General features: G+C 48.3%; 2 protein-coding genes across 3 annotated transcripts in view; one reads left to right on the top strand and one right to left on the bottom strand.

The window, feature by feature from the left end:
• Positions 1 to 11397, top strand: part of RNF165 (ring finger protein 165) — a 127206-nt gene extending 115809 nt beyond the window's left edge. Inside the window, exons 7-8 of one of the 2 annotated variants that reach the window (XM_003267544.3) lie at positions 4246 to 4352; positions 4792 to 11397. In XM_003267544.3, coding sequence (XP_003267592.1) covers positions 4246 to 4352; positions 4792 to 4909 — 225 coding nt within the window. In that variant the 3' untranslated portion in view covers positions 4910 to 11397. The remainder of the gene's footprint in view (positions 1 to 4245; positions 4353 to 4791) is intronic. The other variant, XM_030810497.1, reaches the window with a different exon arrangement.
• A 14174-nt stretch (positions 11398 to 25571) lies between these two features.
• The window catches only part of LOXHD1 (lipoxygenase homology domains 1), a 179654-nt gene continuing 177628 nt past the window's right edge, over positions 25572 to 27597 (bottom strand). The window contains exon 40 of the mRNA XM_030810026.1: positions 25572 to 26052. Coding sequence (XP_030665886.1) covers positions 25572 to 26052 — 481 coding nt within the window. The remainder of the gene's footprint in view (positions 26053 to 27597) is intronic.

Genomic DNA, 27597 nt, shown 5'->3' with positions numbered 1-27597 from the left:
GAATTCTTAAATAATTCTTTTATTTATTCTTGTTAGCCCAAAAAGGCTGTGTACTGTATGTTTCCAAATATATAACATTCTAGAAAAGGCAAAACTATGGAGACAATAAAAAGATCAGTGGTTGCCAGTGCGGAGGGAGGGAGGAATGAATAGGTGAAACATAGGAGAGTCTCAGGGGAGTGAAATATTTGGTATCATACTCTAACGGTGGATACATGACATTATGCATTTGTCAAAACCGATAGAATGGTACAACACAGAGCAAACCCTAATGTAAACTAATGAACTTCAGTTAATAGTCTATTGATACTGGTTCATCGATCATAACAAGTGTGCCACACTAATGCAAGATGTTAATAACAGAAACTCTATATTGGGAGTATAGGGTATATGGGAAAACACTGTACTTTTTGCTTATTATTGTTATTATTTTTTGAGACAGAATCTTGCTCTGTTGCCCAGGCTGGAGTGCAGTGGCACGATCTTGACTCACTGCAAACTCCACCTCCTGGGTTCAAGCAATTTTCCCATGTCAGCCTCCCAAGTAGCTGGGATTACAAGCATGTGCCACCACACCCGGCTAATTTTTATATTTTTAGTAGAGATGGGGTTTCACCATGTTGCCCAGGCTGGTCTTGAACTCCTAACCTCAAGTGATCCACCCACCTTGGCCTCCAAAACTGTTGAGATTACAGGCGTGAGCCACTATGCCTGGCCTGTTTTTGCTTAATTTTATGTAAAGTAGAACTGCTCTACAAAATAACATTTATTATAAAAATAAATAAATAAATATTAATACATTTTAAAAACATTCATCCTTCCCAGGGGAAATTAAAAGCTTTACAAACATTAAGAGTCTTAGAGCAGGACTGTCCTCATCATTGTCAAGCCAAGGACCATCTTCACTCCCTCATGAGTCTGTAGGGTGCATTGGTTGAGAGCACTCTTAGAGTTAGAGCCAATTTTGACTCTCGGTTCTACCTTATAGCTCCGTTACTTTGGACAACTTGCTTGGCTTTTCTGGCCCCTCCCTGTCCACCTCCCCCTTTTAAAATGTGAAATGGGAATGATCTCATTAGTAGCTACCATATGGGGTGCTGTGTGGACTCAACGGGATAATGCACTTGAACAGCTTGGCACAGTGCCTGGTACCTACTAAGTGCCCAGGAATGGTGAGCTGCTGCTACCTTGATGCTTTCCCCTAACCCATGTGCTGGTGGTGTCAATGGCAAAGACTGTGAATCAGTATAGGCAGCTCCTCTCACGGCACTGGATTTATTCATAAATGATTTCGACCGCAGTTATTGAGTACCTACTATGTATCAGACCCTGGCTAGTGTGCTAATAGAGGAAATGGCAGCATTTCAGAAATTAAGGGTGTCATCTACATGGGGAAAATGATCATTCTCTGGAGAGAGAGAGTTTTAAGCTATTGGAGAAGAACATAGAAGGAAATGAGTGGTGTATTCAAGTCCAGGAGCAGCACCTGTGTCCCGGATGGCGGGGGTGGGGGGGGGGGGGGGTGTTTACTCCTATGGAGGATGCACATCTCACCTGCCATCACTTCAACAGGCACAAGGAAATTGTGAAGAGAACCAATGCTAAGAATGAAAAGGGGAAATGGACTCAATCAAGTAGATAAAGGGCTCGAGTAAAAAGAAGAATAAAAAGAATTAAGGGAATAAAAATATTACAAAAAAGAACAAAATGAATTAAAAATAAGAAATGACAAAAGTTAGTACCCAAATAAAATGTGGGAAAAAACCCTTAAAAATTATACACAAGTGAAAAAGACAATAAAGAAGAAAAAACACCTTAAAAATTTAAATTGAGAGCATAATCATATACCATAAAATAGACTTTAAAATAATAATGATGTAAGAATAAAAATATAGAAAATACCAAGTCAAAATAGAAAAATATGTAAAGAATAAGAACTAGAAAGAGATATGAAAGCAACATATAAAATTAACATCAATAACATCATAGTTAAAAGGGGGCTGAGCACACTGGCTCATGCACTTTGGGAGGCAGTGGCAGGAGGATAGATTGAGCCCAGGAGTTTGAGACCAGCCCGGCCATCATAGAGAGATTCTGTCTCTACAATAAAAAGAAAAATTAGCTGAACATGATGGTGTGCACCTGTAGCCCCAACCACTTAGGAGGCTGAGATGGGAGGATTGCTTGAGCCTGGGAGATCAAGCCTGCAGTGAGCCATGATTACACCACTGCACTCCAGCCTGGGCAAGAGTGCAAGGCCGTCTCAAAAAAAAAAAAAAAAGTAAAAGGGAAGATTAATGAAATGAGAAGATATATAGATTAGACAGCAAAACAAGGTAATATTAAGCTAAATATAGATTAGATAGCAAAACAAGGTAATATTAAGCTAAAATTTAAAATAATATTTAAAATATTAAGCTAAAATTATTTTATTTAGCTTAATAAAAATATTAAGCTAAAATATTAAGCTATAACAAGGTAATATTAAGCTAAAATTATTAAAGGAAAATCATGAATAATGATGGCGAAAAATAGTAGAAAGTAGGCAAATAGGCAAATTGGTGACTCTTACCAATACATTTGACTGGACCTCCCTTTTCTAGCAGGGTCAGCTAAACGAAGGCCACTCTTCCAGCAAACACAGCTGGACTCTTAAGCAGGCACATCATCATGACTCTATTCATACTCTAAAGCCATGACAATTATATGGGACTATGGATGTAATTCTGATTTTCTGGATTCTGGATAAGGGAAAACTTATTACAGAAGCCTAGCAGGGTTTGCAGTGGAGTATATACGGCACAGCGAGGCAGAGAGCAGAACAAATAGATTTTCTTGTGTGTTCCAGTGAGGTTACAGTATTCCCCAGACTAAATCAGACTCAGGATCTCCAGAGTTTAGGACCAGGGGCCAGAGAAGGGAGACTTAGCATCCGGGCCTTGCCCCACGGTCATTCTCTAGGTAGTCTTCACCTTGTGACTCTTCAGATTTTTCTCTTTGCAAAATGACCTTGAAGTCAGCCTGTCTCTGGAGAGGGACAGAATGGGTAATTTTCTTCTTATGGTTATTGTTAGACTGTTTCATGGCACAGTGTGAAGATGTGAACATGAAAGGTGGGCTGATTTCACTCACTGACTAGATTTCGTCTTCGCCAAAATATTTACCAAGTACTAATACGCCTTGTAAGTGACCAAGTATGGGGTGGTACTTAAAGAAGGGTAAGCCATGAGTCCATGCCATCTGAACTTGAGACTTTACATAACGGTAAACTACATAATGATTCTACATATGGCTTGTACGTAACGGTAAACTATTTTCAAATAATTAGCATAAAACGAAAAACAGTACAACGGAAGTCAACAAGTATAAACAGTGTTTCATGATTGCTTTACGATAGTGCCTATCTTAAGTGAACTTTCTGGATAGAAAGATAAATCCAACAATATAAATAGTTTATAACAATGGCTACAGTTTGTAAGAGTTGATGTCTTCATGTAGTTATCAGTGAATAAATGAGTCAACAGTGGTTGACTGAAAGAATAAATGAAGTCTGCTGGGTCTGAAAGTGAAGGGAGAAACCTGAAGGCAGGAATCTAGGTTGTAAAGGGTGTTGAGGGGGAGAGGACAGTGTGAAGGGACCAAAAAAGGGAAACTGTGCACAGTCACAGCTTTGCAAAGTATCGATTCATTAGGAACCCAATTTCTTTCTAAGCTCTGTATCCCTAGAAAGTGCCTGGGACAGCAAAAATGATGTCCACTTGACCTCTTCCTACTCCCCTTGCTGCAGGAGAGTAGCTGGGAAGGAGTTCTGGGTATTACTTAAGAACTTTATGGCCGGGCAAGGTGGCTCACACCTGTAATCTCAGCACTTTGGGAGGCCGAGGCAAGCAGATCACCTGAGCTCAGGAGTTCAAGACCAGCCTGACCAACATGGTGAAACCCTGTCTCTACAAAAATACAAAAATTAGCCAGGCATGATGGCAAGTGCCTATAATCCCAGCTACTCGGAGGCTGAGGTGGGAGAATCACTTGAACCCAGGAGGTGGAAGTTGCAGTGAGCCAAGATCACGCTATTGCACTCCAGCTTGGGCAACACAGCAAGAATTCGTCTCAAAAACAAAAACAAACAAACAAAAACTTTAAAAAACCTGACTCCCAGGGGAAGAGCAGGCTGTGGGTGAAAGCCACCAGCCACCAGCTGAGTCTGCCCCAGGTAATTAATACTCCTCTTTCTGCTTCTCTTAGCGAAGACCCCAGGATGGCAAGGGCAAGAAGGACGAGGGGGAGGAGTCAGACACAGATGAGAAATGCACAATTTGTCTGTCTATGCTGGAAGATGGAGAAGATGTGAGGTAGGAGACCGCCATTTTGATTCCCTCTCCCCTCTCTTACAGGTGTTGGTGACCAATCACTGCGCCGTGTGTCTGGGAGTTGGGGTGCTTGTTTGCTTGTGCACGTGTGTGCCAAGTGTGCTATAATGTGCTTCATGGTTGTTCTGGGAGGGTGGGGTATGAAATGTTCTAGATGCGTGATGCCCGGATATGGACGCGAGGATGAAAAGTGTAAGAGAACAGTGTGGCGTTCGGTCTGAATGAGTCTAAGGCAAAGTTGTGGCTTTGTTTCAGGCTGATCTGAAAGCGCTTCCTGGCGGAGGCTTCATGGTTTCTCATCTCAGCCACAGCCTCCCTCCATAGCCGGGCAGTTCCCCAGGGGTCCTAGGTGTGTGTCTCCTGGTCCACTCAGTATCCCTCAGCTCCTGCTGGGCCCCTGACTCTCCCTCCTCTCTTCCAGACGCCTACCCTGTATGCATCTCTTTCACCAACTGTGCGTGGACCAGTGGCTCGCCATGAGCAAGAAATGCCCCATCTGCCGAGTGGACATTGAGACACAACTGGGAGCCGACAGCTGAGGGAGGAATTAGCCAGTGGACACCCCATTTCCTTCACCAGGTCCCCCCACGGCCATAGCCCTTGCAGCCAAACTTTGCCTTCTGAGCCATTTGACGTAGAGGAAAAGCCTGCAAGCACATTTTGTGGAAAGAGGAGTTGGTGGTATCGGTGTCGAGGGAGAGGAGGGGGTGGGGGAGGACCCGCCTTTCCAGAATGGCGACTCTCCCCATCCGCCTGGCTGAGCAGGAGAGAGGGAGCTGGCCGTGCCCAGCGCAAGGGCGGGAAGGAGGGGCCCAGGCTGCGGAGAACCCAGGTGGGATCCTGAAGGCACTAGCTGACAGACGGGCCCCTCAATCCTGTCCTCTGAAGGATTGTATATATACCTCTCGACCCGTAGGAACCATGTAGGGGTCTCTAGCTATTTCTGTGGATGGCAGCCGGAGCATGTTAGCTTAAGAAAAATGTTGTGTGTGGTGCTCTAGTCATCTCGTGGTGGACATGTCGCTATTACCGAATTCGCACCAAATATTTCTCATTGAGTTTCTTGTTTTGGTGCCTGACCGAACCAACGACAGCCCCAATCTTCCCGTCTTTATGAGAGAAAAGGAAAAAGGAATCAAAGGTGGAAGAAAAAAAAAGCCAAATTCTGTTTACGGTGAAAAAGGATTTTGTTTTTCACCCAATTTGGGAGGCGGTGGGGGGATGGTGGTTCTCGTTTTGTTTTTGTTTTTGTTTTTACCTTGGCTTTTGTTTTTCTCATGTTTACAGTGCACGGAGTGTGGAAGGGGGTCTGGGAGAGGGAGAGCTGGAAAAGGAGCTGATGGGGTCTTATTCCGGCCTCTGAGGGTTCAGCCGAGGTGAGGAAGGCAGCAGAGCTCCAGCAGGTGAAGGGAGAGTCCATCTAAGCGGGGCTCCCCAGGCCCAGGGCTCAACTGCATGGCCCCAGCTATATCCCCCCAGTTCCACACTAAACCAGGGAGGGCTCGGCCCTCAGCTACAGGTACCCGCTGTGTTCCTGGGAGCCGAGAGACCCATGGTCACTCCAACTCCTTCCTTTAGGCTGTGCTCTTGCCTGTCACAAAGAGGCAACGTAGCCACTGCCTCCCTATGCAAAAAATTAACCAGATGATGCAGATAAGACAGCATAGGTGATGGCCGCTTGGTCTTGGCCACAGTGCTCTCAGCCAGCACTCAGGGCTGGGGTGAATACCGCGGACCTTGAGGAGGAAGCTGAGCATCCCCCGGGATGTCTCCAGTCCTGACACAGTCCCTCAGAGATGGCCCTGGCTCTGATGTCACATCAGCTAGGTTTGGGAGGCCCCTCAGCTTGGTTTGGGAGTGCCCGTGTCCCTGGTCTCTGGCTCCTTCTCTGACTCTTTGATAACCTTGGGCAAGTCTCTTTCTTTCTCTGTGCCTCAGTTTCCTTCTCCTTTGAGTGGGGAGAGAGAACAGTGCAGCCCCATTTCCGGTCCTGCTACCTCACCTAGATGGTGTGAGGATTCATATTCTCTGTCCAGCGTGTTCTATGCTATCTTCTGAGAACCTCTTGGGGTGTCGAGATGGGGGTGCTGGGAGACACAGACCTGATACAGTATGTCTTTCTGCACCACCTCACAATTTTCCTGACCCCCAAAGGGAGCAGAGAGATAAGAGGACAGAAGAATGGAGATGGGAAAATCCACCAAATTCCAACTCAAACCCAACTTTCTTTCTCCCTATGTGGAAGACACCAGATTAGCCGGAATTCGCCACCTTCCTTTGTGCCCCACCCCCCATCGTTCCCCCATTTGCACTGCTCTCTAAGCCTTCCCCTCCCTCCATCCGTAACCCAGTCTCAATGCCCTCATATCAATAAGACCGGGGTGAGGGGGACAGGATACTTGTCACATATTTGAAGAAATTCCATACAGTGAAGGAAATTTGAGTCTGTATTGCTGCTACAAGGGTAAAACCAGGACCAATGGGTAAAAGTAACAGGCCGGCCGATTTTGGCTTGAGGACGAGCTTCTAGCACAACTGGTTCATGTGGGAATAGCTGCTCTGGCCACCTGCAGGCAGAAAGTGGGGGAAGTGGCTCCTGGCAGGAGATTTCTCCCAGTACTAATATCCTGGTGTTCTATAAAATCTTTATTGAGTGCCTACCGGTGCAGGCGCTGGGAGGGACAATAGCTTTGAGGAGACGAGACACATCCAATGCTGCAAAAATGGTGAATAACCTGACAGGGTTAGCAGCAATGAATATCACAGTGTCCAACTCTGTAGTTCCAGTGTATGAAAATGTCTCCAGGGCTAAAGGCTGGAGATCTCCCCAGTGGGGAAAGTACATCTGAGTCAGGATTTTGGGGGAAAGCTAGTTACTGGTAGCCACAGGAAGTTGAGAATTCTGCCCCATTCTCTCCAATGGCTGGGTGAAGACCAAGAATTCAGCGGAAGATAGCTTTGGCCTGGAGGTAGCTAGGGTGGTCTAGGAAGGTCACTCCTCTCTTAGTCTCAGTCTTTCATTCTTTCTGCTGAGACTGGCCTGAAAGGCTGGCAAGTGGGAGGGAGTCAGTGGGGAGGCCAGGATAGAACTAGAGCTGGTGTCCCAGGTTCCAGTCTGGGCTCTTCACTGACAAAGTGGGCAACGCTAGAAACTTCCCTTTGTCTCTCTGGGCCTCAGTTTCCTCAGTTACAACCTAAGGAGGTTGGATTGGATGCTTGCTAATTTCCTTCTGACACTCACACTTTGTAATCCTCCCTAACATCAACACATCTTCAAGGCGGCAGAGCTGTGTGCCCACCTAGCTGTTGAAAAGGACTTTCTGTGGGCACACACTCTGTTTCAGACTGGGCTGGGGGCACACGTGCTGAGTGAGACAGTGGGCCCTGGTCCCCTTCCCCCTCCCAGTTCTCTGCCCCAGGCTAATATTAGGGACTGGGGAGGGGACCACCAGAGGGGAGAGGGAAGCTGCTTACTTTGGGGGTAGACCCTGAAGCCCCCCCTCCTTCCCCTGCAGATGGGGACAGGAGGTGATGGGGCACTCAGAACCCTGCAGCTCCCACTTCTTTAGCCAGGCAGCTGTTTGGGGGACAAGAGAGGGCCAGGGTCTGTGCTTCTGCTCCCGGCACTGGTCAGGGAGTCTGGGAAGAGTGGAAAAGAGGCAGGGTCAGGCCTCAGCATCTCACATCCACCACCTCCAGGAGGGGAGACCACTGGTAAGTCCTCCTCCTGCTCAACTCAAGGGACTCAGACCCTTTCTTGACTGAGACGCATGAGTGCCTTCTGGGGTGAGAGTAGCCCCAGGGTTTAAGTTGGGCGTCCTATCCGCTGCAGCAGCTGTGCCGCCGCGGGTCCACCGAGGACGCCAATCAATCAACCCAACACCACAAGCCTGGTTGGGTGCAAGCAGAGGGTGAGCAGGGGCTGCCCCTCCACCTGGCCAGGACCCCCTTCGGCCCCCGTCGCCCTTGGCCACCACCTGTGGCAGGACTCAAGCTCCTCTTCTGCAAATGTTCCCAGGCTCCGTGCAAGTATTCTTAACTCTTTAAGCCTAATGAACAAGCACAGTTTTTTCAATGGTGAAGAAAAAAGCACCAGACTTTTTTTCTTTTTTTCCTAAAGAAATCCCCTAAGCCCCCCGCCTGCCGGCGGGACAAACACTCCCTGCGTGGGGCTGTAGCAACGTCTGTCAGGCCCCCTTGTGTTTCATCTCCTGCGCGCGTAGAGCAAATGCTAGAGCGATTTCAGCTGATAGAAAAACAAAAATGAAAAAAAAAAACACAAAAAACAAAAAACATGGCACGTTGCTAGTTTACAGGGTTTTGTGAGTTTAAATGCCTTATATTTAACAATCATAATTTATGACTAACTTGTAGATATCGTGGGTTCTTATTTAATTATTTTTATAGTTGTTTTGCATTTTTAATTATAATTTATTTATTTAGAAAGGATACTAATTTTTTTTATTACTCCTATTACCTCATTTTGGCGTTGTTTCTGGGAGTGGAATGCTTTGCATGCATTGGTACGATGACAAACAACTACGAATACAAAAAAAAAATTTAAATAAAATTCTGCAAACTTTATTTCGTCCAAACTATCAGGGTGTGTGATTGCAAGCTGTCCTACCGTGGTGCTGGCCTCTTTGGATACATTCCATACGAAATGCAAACCTTTGATTCTGTATGCTGTGATCTAGTGAAAAACTCCAATATAGTGACTGTATTTAGCACATATATAAATATAATTTGCACTTGTCAGCAGACTGGGGTGATCCTTTCACTTGCTACCCTTGGCACCCTCCCCGCCCCCACAACCCTGCCTCTCCATCAGGAACCTGCCTTTCCTCCTCCCTCGCTCCTCCCACAACCTCAGCCCACCCAGCTGCTATCCTCTGAGGAAAGTCGTGGGGCACTAGGGGTCACTGTCTCCACCTGGCCTCCAACTCCAGAATTGGAGCCTTCCAGACATTACAAGAGGAACATCAGAGAGCCAAAAAGCCTGACTTCTTAGAAGGAGCCCCGGACTGGGGAGCCGGCAGGCTCAGGTTTTCAAATCTGCTTCATGACAGACGTCCCAGTGACCCTGAGCAAGTCCCTTGGCCCTTGAGTCTCAGTTTTCTGGATGGGGTGAGTGAGGAGAACTGGGAGATCTTTAGGGTCCTTTAGATTCAAGTAGAATGTGACACAGATCCCGTGGGAAACCACCGTGCTGTGCTGTCTCACCTTCTCAGGAGAGAAGAAAGAGGGAGGAAAGGCCGGGCATGGTGGCTCACACCTGTAATCCCAGCACTTTGTGAGGCCGAGGTGGGCAGATCACTTGAGGTCAGGAGTTTGAGACCAGCCTGGCCAACATGGTGAAACCCCGTCTTTACTAAAAATACAAAAATTAGCTGGGCGTGGTGGTAGGCGCCTATAATCCCAGCTACTCGGGAGGCTGAGGCAGGAGAATGGCTTGAACCCAGGAGACAGAGGTTGCAGTGAGCCGGGAGCGTGTACCACTGCACTCTAGCCTGGGTGATAAGAACAAAACTCAGTCTAAAAAAAAAGAAAAAAAGAGGGAAAGAGGGAGAAGATTGGGAGGAGAAAAGGAGAGGAAAGAAGAAGAGAAGAATAGAGAGAGTGAGCTGAGGATTTATCTGAGCTTGCTCAGAGTTGACTTTCGGGAGGGTTTTTGTCCTATAAGATGTGGCATCCTGTGGGTGACAGGGAGGTGAATTAGGTGGACACGTATGGGACGTGCCCTTTCACAAGGCTTGGGCAGTCATTTGGCGAGTGAGCTGAAATCCATGTCTTATTAGAGATAGGGATGGGGTAGGCAGAAAGAGCCCCAAACTATGGGTTTGGGATTGGCACCCCCATCCTATCATCTCCCAGAGTCTTCATTGTTGAAATGCTGCCCACGGAAAACAGATTGGGACATAGATTGTGGAATCAAGGTCTCTGCTCCTGGCATCTCCTCTGTCTGTCTCTCTCTGCTTTTGCTCCCTGGGGGCTGTGGGCAGGAGGAGCTTCTACAGAGGACTGGAAGTGGGCCTCCAGTCCCCCTGCCCCTGTAGAGGAATAGTGGGGGAGGACATGGGGAAGTCATTGTCAAAGGCTGGCACAGCTGTGAGCCTGATGCCTCTGAGCCAAAAGGAGAGAGAGGGATTTCACGCCCCTGAGAGTAGCCCCCTGAGCTGGCTGGGACCTGGACTGTCTGCTTTCCTCCTGCTTCTTCCCCTTCCCCTCCTTCCCAGCTTATCCTCCTTCTTGCCTCTTTACATCACTGCCTTTACCTGGTGGGGATGAGGCCCCATGGGGAAGGTGCTGATGTGGAGGGAGGAAGTGGAGACCGAGATTCGCCATACTGCCCAGCGAGGCTGTGTGAGCACTGGGCTGTGTATGGTCCCTAAAGCCTCAACTCTGCCCCAGCTGGGCAATGGGTGCCCCTCTCTGGGCTTCCTGCCTAGCTTCCCCTTCTGCCTCCAGCCTGGAGCCTTGCTTTCGCTGGAGACAGCCCATGGAGTCCCCCACCACACTGGAGGGGGCACGACCACCACACTGCTGGGCCTGGCAGACACCACGTCTTTGGCAGGGCTCCTGGATGGGCATGCGTTATGCTGCTCTGCAGGGTCAGAGTGGAAAGGGGCCCTTTGCCCTGGTTGGCCTGTGCCCTCACCCTTGAGCCCCTCCCCCCACTCCACCCCTGGCCTCGGATGCGGCTAATTTCTCAGCCATGGAGCCAGCTGCACCAGCCCTCGAGGGGGTAATTTGGTTGCCCCTGGCAAGTGAAAGGATTATCCTCAGCGTTGATTGTCCTTTTTTGTAATCCTCCTGCTGTTCTGTTCTGTTGTGCTGTGCAACATTTTGCTACATAGACTATTTTATAGCAGAAAGCTAGAAGAATATTTATTATGAATATTAAAGCAATAGTGCATCAATGAAAAGGCGGAGACATTAGGAATTGTGTAAATGCTTAGATTCACTTTTGGTGGATTTTTTGTACTTTATTTATAACTAATAAAAATGAACTGCATTGCTAACTACACCTTACGCGTGCTGGGTATTTATTTTGGTGCGTACCCAGGGCATGTCGGAGGAAGCCTTGCCAGCCCTCTGTCTTTGTCCAAAACAAGAGGCACTATCAGTTATCTATCTAGCTCTCACCAACTTGCCTTGTTCTCTCTCCTTTTTCTCTTATTTTCCTCTTCCCTTTCTGCCCCTTTCACCCTTTTCTTCCCCCCCTTCTTGTCTCTTATCTATTTCTTTCTTGTATGTCTTTATCTCTTAAAGAATCTGTTCTATGACTGTGGACCAATCATCTAACTGACCTATTTCCTGAACTTTAGGTATGAATTGTAAAGTGGAATTTTTTTTTTTTTTGCTTTTTTGGCTGGAGTGCAGTGGCACAATCATGGCTCACTGCAGCCTCAACCTCCGGTGCAAGCCATCCTTTCACCTCAGCCTTCCAAGTAGCTGGGACCACAGGTGCGGGCCACCATGCCTGGTTGATTTTTTTTTAAAATTTTTTGTAGAGACAGGATTTTTTTATATTGCCCAGGCTGGTCTCAAACTCTTGAGCTCAAGTTATCCTCCCAGCTTAATCCCAAAGTGCTGGGATTACAGGTGTGAGTCACCACGCCCGGTCGAAAGTTCCCATTTTTGATCAGCTTCAAATGAGTGTTTGAACTGGAGGGCTACTCGGATTCTCTGTAAAAGAGAAGGAACTTGATTTTCAATGGGTGGTTGATTTTCTACTCCCTTATAAGAGCCCATACTCACACGCTTTTTGCATTGTCTAGAATCTGCCCTCCAAAAAGTGTGGGCTCAGTGAATGAAAAACTGCAAACAGAACCCACATTAATGAACTTTGAAAAAAAAAGTAATATATTTTATTTTGTAGGGCAGTTTTAGGTTTACAGAAAAATAAGCATAAAATACAAAGATTTCCATTTACCCTCTCATCTCCACACCAGTTTGTCCTATTATTAACATCTTGCATGTGGTGCATTTGTTATAATTAATGGGCCAATATTGATGCATTAAATAAAGCCCATAGTTTACATTAGGTTAATGAATGTTTAGATTCTTAGTTTTCGTTCAAGTGAGATGAACCCAAGTCTGGAGTTTTCCATACCTTTCTCTCTATGTCTCGTTTGATCCATGACCTCCCCTGGCCAGTCCTGTGAATGTGGCATGACATTTCTCTTCCCTGGCTCTGCCGGTGTGGATGGTAGCCTAAGTTCCTTCCAGCTCTAAAATGCCACAAGTCTCTATTTCAAGTTCCTACCTCCCTCTATTATCCGTTGGTCTGTTTAATCTGTTAACATTTACAATGGAGGTTGATCCTGGGAGGAAAGGTCTGGGCTGCTTTTGGGGTGAAGGGAGAGGATCGAGCAGAGCAGCTCTCTTTCCTTGGATTTTGTGTCCACTCAACACATGAAAAGATATTCAATCTTCCTAGACTCTGCTCCCGCCCCTTTCCCATTGCAGCACCCAGGAGAAAGGTTCTCAGAAAACATCCAGGTACGTGCCCTGTGACTTCCTGTCACCATAATGACCCCCCAGGTTAAGGAGGAGTGGAATCTGTCCTCATCTCACTCCCAGACACTCTCGGGTGCCTCCCAGCCAGTACTTTTCTCCCTACAGCTCCCCCTATCCTCCCCACCACCTGCAGCCTCATGCCTGGCTCCTTGCTCTCTCTCCTCCCCAGTACTCTGCAGGCCATGGGAAGCCCCTCCCATTCCTGGGAAGTGGGAAACAAGATCCTTCTCTTGCAGGCATTGTCCTGTCCCCCTCCCTTTGGCCCTCAGTTACATGCCCTATTCAGCAGTCTTCAACCTGGCAAATAACATGTCTCCACCCACACTTACCCACCACTGAGTGGCCTGGGATTTCCACCCTGGTCCTCCAACCAGTCAGAGCAACTACTCTTTGGTCTGTTTTAAATATGGAGCTTCCGTTGAACATATCGTTTGATGAAAAGCCCACTCTTGAGCTTCCTGCGCTAGCTGCTTGCTGTGTGACTTCGGGCAAGTTACTTAAGCTCTCTGTGCTTTGGCTCCTTCATCTGTAAAATGGGGATAATAATGGTATCTGCCACATAGGCGTTTATGAGGATTTGATGGACATAATATGTGTAAGCACTTAACATGTGTCTCGAACACAGTGAGCGTTATATAAATATTAGCTATTATGATGATGACCATATTTATTTTTTTAAACCCTGCCTTCTGTTGGCTTTCTCTTTGATCCTCTTGGCTCTCTTCCCTCTCCTTTTCCTAGATGGTTTCCCAGACCTTATCAATATCTACCCTTCTCCTCTGGCCACTTCCTGCCATGGTCAGCCACCAGCAGTCCCTGTCCAGCAGGGGGCTGGTGGCTGAGGCCTCAGCACCAAGGCTTCTCAAATCACTGATAAAATATTTTTTTTTTCTGCATTCGGTTGGAAACTCTAGAAGAAAAGGCACATTGAGGCCACTAGGCTGGAAGTACAGACCCATCTTCCCTCCAGTTCATAAGCAACCTCTCCCACACCACCATTCAGGTGCTCCTATCAAAACTGCCCCTTCTACCTTGTGAATTTAGGACAAAGTGTACTTTTCTCTCCAGGCCCTTCTGTCCAAAACCTCCTTTCCTAGAGACTCTATTTACTCCCTTTGTCCAAGGCTAAGATGGCCCTATCTGTTCCCTGAAACTCCCTTATGTTACCCTTGCTCAGGGCATTTGGGGATGTCTATGGGTTGGTTGATGCCTGGTGCCAGGCTCTGAAAAGGGGCTGAGAGTAGCGGGAATGCCTGTTCAGGATGGACACACCAGGGGTCCTCAGGAAGTAGGGCACTCATAGCCCTGTCCGAACTCATCCATTTGTACCCCACAAATCAATATCCAGAAAGGATGTATCTGGACTGAGCTGAGTTTGCTTGTACCAAAATTTTGGATGAAAGGGTTGTTTAGCCAAAGAACCAAGAAAACAACATTAGAAGGCTTTTGTTTAACCTACTTAAAAATGAGAGTGTTTTTTAGACTTCAGTGCAACAGTTTGTATGTAAATAGCTTGTGCTAATTGCAAATAAGTCTTATCTCTTCTTTAAAGTAGACCCTGAGGGATTTTTATCTGGAAATACTTTGTTAGCAGTTACTCCAAAGCAATATAATTACTGTTCTCGCCAAACATTCTTTAATACAGACTTGTGTCTAAATCAGGGGAGGAAAGAAGGAGCTGATATAAAACCTTGTCACTCACAAAGCCATCCTTATAAGGAAGAACTTTTGAGCCATGTGAGCCGTCAATTCCCAAGAGGGTGTGGGGAGGGAATGAGCTGCTCTTGCAAGGATTGCAGGAAAAGAAAGGGAGGTGCTGGGGGGGAAGGAACCCTCCCCTTCCTTTGTTTTCTTCACCCTGAGCCCTAATGAGGGGCTTGGCCAGAGGAGAGGTGGCATTTCAGCACAAACTGTCTATCCTGGATCACAGGATGTTAGCAGAAGGGGTATTGGGGTGAGATAGGTTGAGGGAGGCCCTTTTCCAGGAAAGGAGCTATGCACACTCACCATGCTAGCTGCCTGGTCTCAGCCTCAGGATTAGGACTGTTGGGATACAGAGCTCTGGGGCAGCTATAGGTAGAAGAGTAGCTTTCTGCTGGGGCCAGGACAGGAGGAGTTCACTCTCAAGCGCCAGCCCTGCACTTGCATGAGCTTGAGGTTAGGTGCCTCCTTACGTTTTGCACCCTGGGCCTTTGCTTGCCTCACCTTAGTCCCGGCCCTGCTTTCTGCCCTGCCATGAGTATGAAGACTTATTGAAATGCAAAACCTGTCCAAGTGTAGTGTAATCTCAGCACTCATGCCTATAAGCCCAGGGCTTTGGGAGGCTGCTGGAAGAACACTTGAGGCTAGGAGTTTGAAACCAGCCTGGGCAACACAGTGAGACCCCTGACTCTACATAATTAAAAAAAAAAATCAGCTGGTCATAGTGGTGTACACCTGTAGTCCTAGCTACTTGGGAGGCTGAGGCAGGAGGATTGCTTGAGCCCAGGAGTTTGAGGTTGCAGTGAGCTATGATGGTGCCACTGCACTCCAGCCTGGGCGATAGAGGAGACCTTCTCAAAAACAACAACAACAACAACAACAAAAGGCTGGGTGCGGTGGCTCATGCCTGTAATCCCAGCACTTTGGGAGGCCGAGACTGGTGGATCATGAGGTCAGGAGTTCAAGACCAGCATGGCCAAGATGCTGAAACCCGTCTCTACTAAAAATACAAAAATTAGCTGGGCGTGGTGGCACGTGCCTATAATCCCAGCTACTCGGGAGGGTGAGGCAGGAAAATCTCTTGAACCCAGGCAGCAGAGGTTGCAGTGAGCTGAGATCGCGCCACCGCACTCCAGCCTGGGTGATAGAGCAAGACTCCGTCTCAAGAAAAAAAGAAAGAAAAAAAAAGAAAAGTTCAGGCCAGGGTAGGATGGGGTAAGACTTGGAGGGAGTCCCCCTCCTGGAGGCTTCTCATAGGCACCCATCATTCCTTCCTCACAGTAGACAGCAGGCATGAGGGCAGTAGCCAGGCTGGGCACAGCAATCAGGGGAGAGAATGTGGCAGGAAGGCCGCCTTTCCAGACCCTTCTCCCCAGGCCCTTGTAAGGGGTTCTCCCCTCTCTTTCGCCTGCAGCCTCAGCACGGCCTGGGAGGCAGAGGGCTGACTGGAATGCGTCAAGCAACAGAGCTTGCCCAGGGCCCCAGCATCCCCCAGGGAAAATCAGTGTCCAGCCCAAAGAAGCCATCTCGTCCTGTAAAAGTATGGAGCTGGGATCTGGCTGATGAGACTCCCGGCCCCTCCCTCTCCCTTCTCTCCAACCACACACCTGCTCCCACTTCCTCCACTGCTGCCCCAAGGCCTGCTCCTGAGGGGTCCCATCCGGGCACCCAGGGTGTGGATGGCACCCATCAGACAGCCAGGATCAAGCCCAGCCTTGCCCCTGTGTGACCCTCAGTGAGTCAGAGACCCTCTCTGGTTCTCCGTCCTTGCTCCTGTAACGCAGAAATGCTGCACTGGCGAGGGGCCTCATCCCACCTTCTTTGTTCCCCCCCGCCGTATCTACATAAACAGCATGGCTGCCTCTGGTTTCAGGAGGCTCCCCTTGGGTGAAGTATAGTCTCTGCTTTCTTGCTGCTACCTGAAACTCATTATTACATTCTAATTCCTTTGAATAAACCAGTAGCAACTGCTTTGTTAGGAATGGAAGATGTGTCAGAGGTGTGTTTTTAGGTACATGTTTCTAAATCTGTGGCTGTAAGGGTTTGAGGTAGCTTATGATAAAAAGTGTCCTTATATACACAATTGTAGTTATTTATTTATCTAAAGCCAGGACGTAGCAACTAAAAGCTGGAGATGGCTCCATTTAAATTCAGAGATTAAACTCATTTGTTCTGGAAGCTCCGCTTAAAGAACCACAAAAGAATCAGAAACACTTAAATCCACTGGGTCTAAGCGATGAGAGATGTCAACAAAGTGTTGCAAGATGAAAGAGGATGGATGAGATGAAACCGATTAGCAGAGAGAAGAAAACTGACACCTCTTAGCCTGCGGCTGAGAAGTCAACGTGAAGGAAGCTTCTTAAGAATTGGAAGCGCCAGAAATCTCTAAAGGGTGGGGTACAATGAAGGAGCTGAAAACGGGAAGATGGGTTGAAAGTTTAAGGAGCAGTTAGAGACTGGGATTCCTTTCCCACCTCCAGCCAGGGACCTACTCACCTACTCCCATACCCCATATTCCAAAGACATTTACTCTCTGGAGAACGGGATCTGAGGCCCTGGGCCTAGGGACAGTAGGCTCAGGGGAAGACAGCAGTGTGGGGCCGCACAGCTGGCAGTGGACGTGAAAGCCCTCACTCTGCACTCTCAGGCCACAGCACGCACCCCACTCCACACTTGCTTCCCAGATGTGGGAAACGTGTCTGGACTTCCATAAAGACATTTCTGTATGAGTCTTCATCTGGGGGCGGGAGGCACTGGCCTCTCCTAAGAGGCCTGCGAGGCCATTTTCCCTGGTGCCCTTTGGCATGGACTGGGGATGTGGCTTTGGGGACAGAGGGTGGGACAATTCTGTAGGAGGCCAGAGCAGTGGCGTCAAAGCACTCAGCTCTCCGGAGGCAGAGTCCCATCTGTGAATGACCTAGAACTGGAGGAGTGCCCTCAAGCTCTCTTCCACATATACTGGTAGCCTCATTTGGGATCAAAACCCAGCAGCCCAGGATGAGCTACAATGTTCCTTTGCCTGAGCTTTCAGTGCAGATACTCAGCTGTGAGTAAGGGTATTTGCACGATGAGCTGGAAACATTAAGGCACACACACAGGGTTTTTCCAGAAGAGATAGGAAAAAGGATGAATTCAGTCTTGCCAGTTACTAGAGTCATCTCCCTGGACTGGGGAGCCTCCTGGGGAGCCTTCTGCCATGGGCAGGCTGCAAGGTCAAAAGCCCAGAGCTTTGGGAGAGCTGGAGGCATCAGCAAAGACAAGGTTAACGTATGGGGGGAGGGGGTGTAGGGCCCTGGCTGGAATACCAGGGAAGAGGAAACGGGATGCTGGAGTCAGTGTTTACTTTTATCATCTAGCCCTGGGGCAGCCCTGTTTCATCAGCTTGCTTCTGAGGCTAAAGTTTTCTTGGCAATAGCCTGGCATCCTCTCCCTGTAGAGTGCTGAGCTGGTTCCAAAAGATAGCAGGATCTCTTGGAGAGGAGAAAGTCTCAGGTTTCAGATTTTTGTCTTTGTTGGAGTCATAGTGGGACAGAACAAGAAAAAAAGTGAGAGTGCATCCAGTCACTAGAGTTACAAACCTAATAAGTGGTAGGGCTGAAACTGATAATGATGGTTAACACTTCCTAAGCCCTTACCGGGTGCCAGACACTGTGCTAAGCCGGTTGCATGAACTGCCTCATTCATCCTTATAATAATTCCGTGATATTGGGATCATCTCCAATTTTCAGGGGAAAGGGAGGCAGAGGGTAGTTCCATAACTTGCCTAAAGTACACTGCTAGGAAGTGAGGCTGGAATTTGAACCCAGACTCCAGAACACTCAACTCTTACCGCAGGCTGCTCCCCTAAGACCCAGGTCTCTGAATCATAGTTCTTGGCCTTTGGCTTTACTCCAGGGACGTCCAGGGATGCACAGAGGAAGTGGAGGACTCAGAGAGAGAGTCCCTTCTTCAGACTATGACACCAAAGATGCTCCATCTCTCCCCTGAACAGCAGACTCCTAGTGGGAACTGCCTACCCATGGCTCTACCTAGATGTCCAAGAGACAGCTTACTACGAACTCTTACTCTCCCCTCACCATGTAAAATAAAACAGCACAGTCAAGCAAGACAAAAGTGTCTGTTTTTCCCATAGTCTTCTCCATCCCAAGAAATGGCAACCCCATTCTTTCAGGTGCACAGGGGTAACTTTTTTTTTTGGTCAACATTGACTCTTTTCTTGGTCTCACATCTTGCATTCAATCCATCAACATAGCCTGTGGCTCTGCCTTCCAAACAGACCCAGAATCTGACCACTCTGAACTACAGTCAGCCCTCCATATCCTTGGGGAATTGGTTCCAGTGCTGTGGATATCAAAATCCACAGATGCCTAAGTCCCTGAGCAAAGCCCTCAGTCACAGGCTTTGCCTCTATGGATATAGAGGATCTCTGCACTTTGACTACTACCAACGTGGTCCGGACCACTCTCGTCTCATGCTAGGGCTATTGCAGTAGCCTCCCAGCAGATTTCCTGCTTCTAACCTATAATCTATCCTCAGTACAGCAACCCCAGTGATCTAGTTAAAATGTAAGTTAGATGATGTCATTCTCTGCTCATCCAATAGCTACCCATCTCTTTCAGAGTACATGCCAGAGATCTTCAAGTGCCTTTAAGGTCCCGTAGGACTCATCACTGCTCTGACCGTATCTCTTACTGGCTTGCTTGAGCTCATGCTGCTTCTGCTACAGTGGCCTCCCTGAAGTTTCAACAACATTCCAGGTTTATCTTTGCTGTTCCATTTGCTTGGAGTGCTTTCCCCTCAGATGTCTACATGGCATAATCTCATCTGCATTAGGGATTTATTTATTCAATGTCAAGTTTTCACCACCCTATTTGAAGTTACAAACATCCCCCATGTCTCTCTTCCCTACTTTGTTTTTCTTCATTATGCATTTCCATGACGTATCATACAGTTTATATATTTGTTTGTTTACATCTGTTTCCCCTAGTTAGAATATAAGCTCCATGAAATCCAGGATTTTCATCTCTTTTGCTTGCCACTTTTTCCCCAGCATTGACATATGAATGAATGACCAGGGGTAACTTCTACTGAATGGCTCTAGGCTGGACCAGGGCTCCTGGTGTTGTCCTTCCTCAGCCCCAACAATATATAGAAGCTACCTGAGGCAAAGGGTTCAGTGGATACCCTGAACAATCTTCTCTTCTATCCACCTGATGGGTGAGCCCAGGGCCACTGTCTCTCAATACACAATGTACATGCCCTAAGGAGGGTTTGAAATCTGAAGTTCCCAAACTTGGGAATTTCATTAAAAGGAGAGCTGGGCTGCTAGAAGGTTAGGCAATAGGTCCTTGGAGAAATGACTCAGACTGGCTAAGGGGCTCTTGGGCAATAGTTGAGGGATTGAGAAGAGTATCCTGATCACAGATGATGAGGTTGGGCTTCCCTCAAGTCCTTGAGCTGGGATGAGTCTCATCAGAGAAAATATTCTAAGCCATGAAATAGACTCATTTACCTACACACATCCATACACTCACCAACTCTCCATCTATCCATCCACCCATCCACTCATTCATCCACCCTCTCACCCATCTCTCCACTTATCCATTCATCCATCTAGCCAACCAGTCAGCCAATAAGCCAGCCAGCCACTCAGCCACCCATTCACCCATCCATCCACCCATTTACCCATCCATCCATCCACCCACCCACCCGTCTATCTACCCATCCACCCATTTATCCATCTACCCACTCACCCATTCATCTATCCATCCACCCATCCACCCACCCATTCACCCATCTATCTACCCATCCACCTATCCATCCACCCATCAAACCACCCACCTACCCATATATCCATCCATCCACCCATCCAACCATCCATTCATCCATTCATCCACACACCCATCTATCTACCCTTTCACCCATCCATCCACCCACCCATCCATTCATCCATCCACCCACCCACCCATCTATCCACCCATCCTCCATCCACCCACCTACCCATCCATTCATCTATCTATCCATCCATTCACCACACATGCACTTGGTACCCACACTATGCCCTGGGGCCTGTGCGAAGTGCTGGGGTTACAGAGATGAGTGAGACCTAGCTTTTCTTCTTAAGGACTCACAATCCAGTTAGGAAGACACATGAGGAGACACACAATTCCAACATACCTCTCATAGATCTGGGTGGGCTTCTAGCTCTGTCTTGGGGGAGGGGTAATGGAATTTTTTCCTGGAGTGATTGGAGGCCTTGAGTTGAGATGTAAAGAATGTGATGCACAGAAAAGGGGTTTCCAGAAGTCTGACTAGAGGGGCCCAGAACTCGCCTCCTCCACCAAGAACGACCAAAACAGCGAGTAGATAACCACACATCAAATAGAGCTTCCAAGAGAGAACACTAGAATTCTACAGGGAAGTGACAAGGAACTTCTAAAGCATGGAAGGAGAGGGCAGGGATTGGCTCAGAGCCAGGAGGGGAAAAGGTAAGCAAGAGATCCCCAGTGGTCCTCATTACACTGCAGACTCCTGCAGTCCTCATCATGGGAGAGTCCTTCAGCCCTCATGGGCCCTGAGACAAGTATGGAGAGCTGCCTGGAGCCCACACAACTGCATTTCTCCAGAGATCGTGTTCATGCTGCATCCATACACCCCCTGAGATCAAAGTAGCTGCAGCATAGCACCATCTTAAGAACCCAGCCACCACCAGACTATATCCTGTCCTGCAGCCCAACAACCCCTGCATCTCCACATCCCTGGAGACCCACCCACAACCCCCACATCTACCCAGAGGTAGATGCAACAATGGCTGGACCCAGGAGAGTGACCAAGTCCCCAGCACTCTAGCCCACGTAGTATCCTATACCTTGGGGGATGGGTGATGCAGCATGCCAAGGAGTCTTCCCTGGGGACAAAGGGACCTGAAGTGTGTGCTCCCCAGAACCTGAGGGCCACCTGCCCTGGACTGCTGCCATTGTCCTTCAGCAGCAGAGCAGCAGGTCATGATCTCACTCAGAAGTGGGCGATAAAAAAGTTGTTCTCATGGAGGTAGAGAGTAGAATGATAGTTATCAGAAGCTGGGAATGGGGTTGGGAGGAATACAGAGAGGCTGGTTCATGGGTATAAACATGCAGTTAGATAGGAGGAATATGTTCTAGAGTTTTATAGCACACTAGGGTGACTCTAGTTAACAATAATTTATTGTATATTTCAAATTAGTTGGAAGAGCAGATTCGAAATGTTCCCAATGCAAGGAAATGATAAACATTTGAGGTGATGGATATGCCAATTATCCTGATTTAATCATTACAGATTGTATACATGTATCAAAATACCATATGTACCCCACAGATGTGTATAATTATTGTGCATCAATTAAAAAAAAAGAATGTGGGCCGGGAGTGGGGACATTGGGAGGCCGAGGTGGGTGGATCACCTGAGGTCAGGAATTCGAGACCAGCCTGGCCAACATGGTGAAACCTCATCTCAACTAAAAATACAAAAATTAGCTGGCCGTGGTTGCATGTGCCTGTAATCCTAGCTGTTCGGGAGGCTGACGCGTGAGAATCACTCGAACCCAGCAAATGGAGGTTGCAGTGAGCCGAGATCGTGCCACTGCACTCCAGCCTGGGTGACAGAGTGAGACATCATCTGAAAACACAAAACAAATAATAATAATAATAAAAGAATGTGAAGCGCAGTGCCTGGTAGGTGGAGGAGTGGATGGGTGGCAAGGAGACTTCAGGCACAGATCAGCCCTGGCAGAGGACAGCAGAGAGGACAGTGTGTGTGGCATTGTTGGGGGCCACCCTGCTGGGCACAAAGCTGTGGGTGACTTGCCCAGATGGAGATGGCCCAGGTCCAGGGACTCGGAGAACGAGGTAGGGGGCGGGGGTGGGGAGGCCTATGGGTAAGAAAGTGCCCCAGAATGGACCAAAGGTATTAATGAGTTTTAATGGAGCTCTCGAAGCAATAGTTTCCTTGGCTCCCAAGTCCTCTGAGGAAAGCCGAGCCGGTAGGGCAGGTAAAGGATGGCCAGAAAGCTTGCTAAGGTCCTGGGGTATGTTGCTGAGCCAGGCCAGCACTACCCCATCGATGCTAAGCCAACATTAACAGGACACACCAGCAACAGGATGGTAACGGGTTCCTCCTGTACCAGCGGTGGCCGAGTCACCCACAGATGCCACACTCTGCAGGGAGAGCCCCGTGTATCTCTTGCCAGAAGGACAGGGCAGAGAACCAGTTTGGACTCTGGGCTGCACACCCCTCTCCAGGTCCTGACAGGGAATGGGGAGGCTGAGAGGAGGCAGTGGATTCGAGGGCAGGACATCCTGAGAGGCCTGCTGTGGGGCTGAGCGTGTGCCCTGCCTCCTGGCTGCCCTTGAATCCGAGGCAAGCGACTGGGGCTTCAGCAGGGCTATGTGAGATGGGGTGTGTCCACACACGGCAGACAAGCTGCCTGCCCACTCTGGAGACATGGCTGGGGTGAGATGGGCTGGCCCCGGTCACAGAGAGGTGAGTGGCCTGAATGGCTGGAGTGTGTCAGAGCGAAGGGTACCCGAGGGCCTCTTGTGGAGTGTTTCAGATCCTAAACAAGAGAACAGGGTGGAGGGTGAACCCACACAAGTGCTCGTGAAAGTCTAAACAACTGCCAGGTCTGGCAACAAAGACACTAGCCACAATAGCAGCCCTCAGACAGGAAGCTGCCTGCTGCCTTCACCTCTCCTCCTCCCGCAGGAGTCCGAAACCCTGGCTCACCAAGAGGCAGGAGGAGGAGGGACAGGGCAAGGCAGGGGAAAGAGAGGGGAGGCTGACTCACATACACACATATGCACGCACACATCACACCCACATTCATGTACACACACACAGATTCACATGCCTGCACAGCACAATCACACACTTGTATATACACACAGGCACACAGATTCACATGCATGCACACACTGCACTCTGTGTTCACACATACACATGCCTTCACACACCCAGATACACTTGCATGCACACACCGCACCCACACTCGTGTACACACATACACACATATTCACATGCATGCACACACACCTGCACATACACTCATGTGCACACACACACATGCTGTCACACATCTTCACATGCACACATACACCCCCCACACACTCACTCTCATGTAGGCACACATGCCCAGTGATTCACATACAGGCACACACCACACATACACTAATGTGTACACCTACACATTCAAACACACACCATACCTGCACACTACATAATACACTCACTGCACACACACTCACACCCCTCCCTCACTGTGGGGCCCACCTGTGATGGGACTGAGCCGGGAGATGGCAGGAAGCTCAATTTTAAGTTTGATATTTTAATCTTTACATTGGGGCTGGACATTTAAATTACAGAATGGAGATGGATTTCATGTCTTAAAGTGTTTGTTGGACTTTTTGTTACCTACTGGAGTCCACAGGAGTTGTGAGGCTTGTCTAAATTTTCATCTAGGGACAGGGGAAGAACCAGTTCCACCGAAGGAGATGGAAACAAAACTGTTTAATGATGCCATCTTCCCCTCCCCTTCCCCCCAGTCCTGCATGTTCAGCATGGTGGATATACTCATTATCTGGTGTAGGCACTGAATTTAAACTACATACACATGAACTCATTTAGTCCTCTTCAAGGTGGGCATTATGATCATTCCCCCCATGTTACAGATAAGGAAACTGAGGCCCAGAGAGAGAAAATAATGTGCCCAAGTTCTCATGGTTGCGAAGAGGCAGAAGGGGGATTTAAACCCAGGCTGGTTGCCCCCAGAGCCTGTGCATTTAACCTCTCTCCAAGAGATCTCTGAGGGGGCCTGAACTTGCCTCAGGGTCCTGAAGCCTCACTGCAAGTTTAGACCTTTCTGGGAGAGAGGGTGCAGGGACAGCAAAGTGGCAGAAACACTGGTCCTGGGGTGCCCTCCTGTAGGGATATTTTCCAGCCCGACCCACCTTGTTGCTGTCCTTTTCTCTACAGCAAACAGAAGTTAGGTGCTGAGCTCTGCGAAGTCTTGCTGTGACTTTGTGACTGCCGATCAGGGAGAGTGAGTGTGCATGTGTGAATCTGTGTGGGTACTCAAATGTACAGTTCTCCTGCTGCCTCTCCATCAAGATCACATTCCCCTTGAGGGTAGAGACCAGGTCTTCACTTTGTTCCCAAGCCCCTCTCAGCTCTCAGTCAAAACCTTGCCCACAGAGAGCCACAGGTGATAATCACCAAATAACCTCAATGACCTTGCTTTCTCTCCCGGCCTTAGAGTGCCAGTGATCAGGCTGTTGCAGGTGCCATCCCTATCACCTTTGTGTCCAGTCCTGACTGTGTCAGCACAGGCTGGGATAACCAGCAGGCACTTGCCAATGCGTTCTCTGTAAAGTGATGGAAAGAATTATCTACATTTCACAGGCTCATAAATCCCCCGGCAAAACACACTTCCTCCTGAGGTTTTTCGCCATTTGCCACTGGATTTATTGAAACTGGGGAAAAGTATACACTTCTTAGCAAGCAGATGCTAAGATGAGTTCTTTATAGGATATGGTTGGTAATAATTTAATTAGCCCAGCTTTTTTGGGGAAAAGTGTTAATTAGTTTTTGCTTAAAATACACCATCTTGATGGCCTCTCCTTCTCCACTTCTATCCCCTGGGTGAAGACTCAATTTCTCATCCACACTCTGCAGCAAGTCCCAGCCTAGTCACTACTGTTATTACAGAAAAAGGAAATACAAAAAGTTATTTTTGGGCAGCCACAGATTATGACACGTGCTAATTATTATCACTGTAAGTTCAATAAACTGGGGGGTAGGGTGGGGAGCAGGACCCCATGAAGTTCTCAGTGGCCTGCTGGCCCCCAGTGCCAATGCTAGAGGCTTTGAAGGGCTGCTGACCGCCAAGGTGGAGGGCAGAAATGTGAGACTGGGGAATCTCTGTGAGAGGGTGGGGGCTCTAGCCCCTCAGACAGAAGGGAAGAGGTCTCTCCAGGTGAGTCCATCCCCCCGCTTCTTGTCCAGCCACCTGCCGCAGTTGAAGATGGTGGCCACGCCGGTGCTGGTATTGGTGACCTCCACCTTCTCCACCAGCCAGCCTGAGCAGTAACCACTGCTGTCGTGCTCCAGGCGCACCTTGCGCAGCTCGCCCAGCTCCAGCGTCTCCAGGAAGAAGCGGTCTGTGCTGCCCCGCTCGAAGAGGTTGCGCAATTTCTGCTTCAGCTCCCGCTTGCCTGTGTCTCCGTTGGCCCCAAAGATGGTCACGAAGACGTTGGCGTCCGTGCCTGCCCCTGGCTCATAGCCTGTTGTCACGATGACTTCGTACTTGACGGGCACCAGGCTCTGGACCTTGCTGGCAAAGCTCTCTGTCGTCTTGGTAACCTCGAATACCTTGAAGTACTTCCTCTTCCTCTTGAGGGGGATGAGGCAGTCGCAGTTAAAGAAGTACCTGGCAGAGAGGTGGGAGAGTGGGGCTAAGCAGACCCCAGCTGAGCCTGCTCCCTCCCCCAGATCCCCTTGCTCATCTATAAATGATCCCTTCCCAAGGTGATGGGATACTGGAGCTGGAAATGTTGGGTTAAACGTGAGTATGGATTCTTGTTTAACTTAAAATTCACCATGGACGGGCATCTCCATTCTTCTAGTTGCTTCTTGATTCTTCTACTTCTTTTTTGCCCCTCATACTCCATGTCCAATCCATAAGCAAATCCTGTTGACTCTAATTTTTTTTCTCACCATCTTGGCCAGGCTGGTCTGGAACTCCTGACCTCATGATTCACCTGCCTTGGGCTCCCAAAGTGCTGGGATTACAGGCGTGAGCCACTGTGCCCGGCCGACCCTATTTTTAAGATATATCCAGAACCAGCCCACTTGAAAACTATCTAGTATCTATCTGCCCTGCTGCTACTTGGGTCCAAGTCACCATCATCTCCTATTTGGAAATTATCAAGAGCCTCCTAACTGGTCTTGTAGCTTTTTGCTACCTGTGGTCAATTCTCTATGCAGCAGCCATGTGATCCTATTGAGATGTAAGCCCAAGTATGTCCTTCCCCTGCTCAGAACCCTCCAGTGGCTTCCCATGTCAAGTAAAAGCCAAAGACTTTACAATGGTCTGCAAAACTCCTCATGATCTGACTCTCTTCTTCCTTGTATTTTCTTTTATTCATTTTTATGTATTTTTAATTTTTATTTTCTTTAGAGACAGGGTATCAATTTGCTACCCAGGTTGGACTGCAACGGCGTGATCATAGCTCACTATAACCTCGAACTCCTGGGCGCAAGTCATCCTCCTGCCTCAGCCTCCTGAGCAGCTGGGACTATGAGCATGCACTATCATGCCCAGCTAATTAAAAAAATATATTTTTGTAGAGATAGGGTCTCACCATGCTTCCTAGGCTAATCTTAAATTTCTGGCCTCAAGCAATCCTCCTGCGCTGGCCTCCCAAAGCACTAGGATTACAGGTGCGAGTCACTGCACACAGCTGTGCTTTCCTTTCTCACCTGTCACCTGCTCTTTTCCAAGCTCACTCCCATCTGCGAATACTCTTGCTCCCTTAAAGGGATTGGTTAATTTTTGTACCTGGTGTTGTCACCTTTAGAGGGAGTTGCTGAATCCAGAGTGACAATTTTAGGCAAAACCAAGTGGAAATATGACTATTAAATGTATGCTCCCAAATCCCTTACACTTGGCTGAGTTGAACTAAGAGTTTGTGTATATATATGTGTGTGTGTGTGTGTATGTGTGTGTGTGTGTGTGTTCATGGACTGCAGAGTACAAGGGGAAAGAGAAAGTCCTCTACGGAAGAAGGCATCACAAGCAGAAGCAAGTCTAGAGCCAAGAGAACGGTCTTGGACCAAGAAGTCCTCCCAAACCTTCTCTTGCACATCCCCAATTTTAGCCTCTGGGTAATGACAGTGGGTTCAGGAATTATAAAGGAAAAAGCCAGACAGCACGGTGGGAAAATGCTGCACAGGATGTGAGAGGGCATGGTCT

The sequence above is a fragment of the Nomascus leucogenys genome, chromosome 4 (genome assembly GCF_006542625.1).
Source record: "Nomascus leucogenys isolate Asia chromosome 4, Asia_NLE_v1, whole genome shotgun sequence".
Taxonomy (NCBI): Eukaryota; Metazoa; Chordata; class Mammalia; order Primates; family Hylobatidae; genus Nomascus; species Nomascus leucogenys.
The sequence above is the reverse complement of the archived record's forward strand: the minus strand, read 5'-3'. Positions and strand labels throughout refer to the sequence as shown.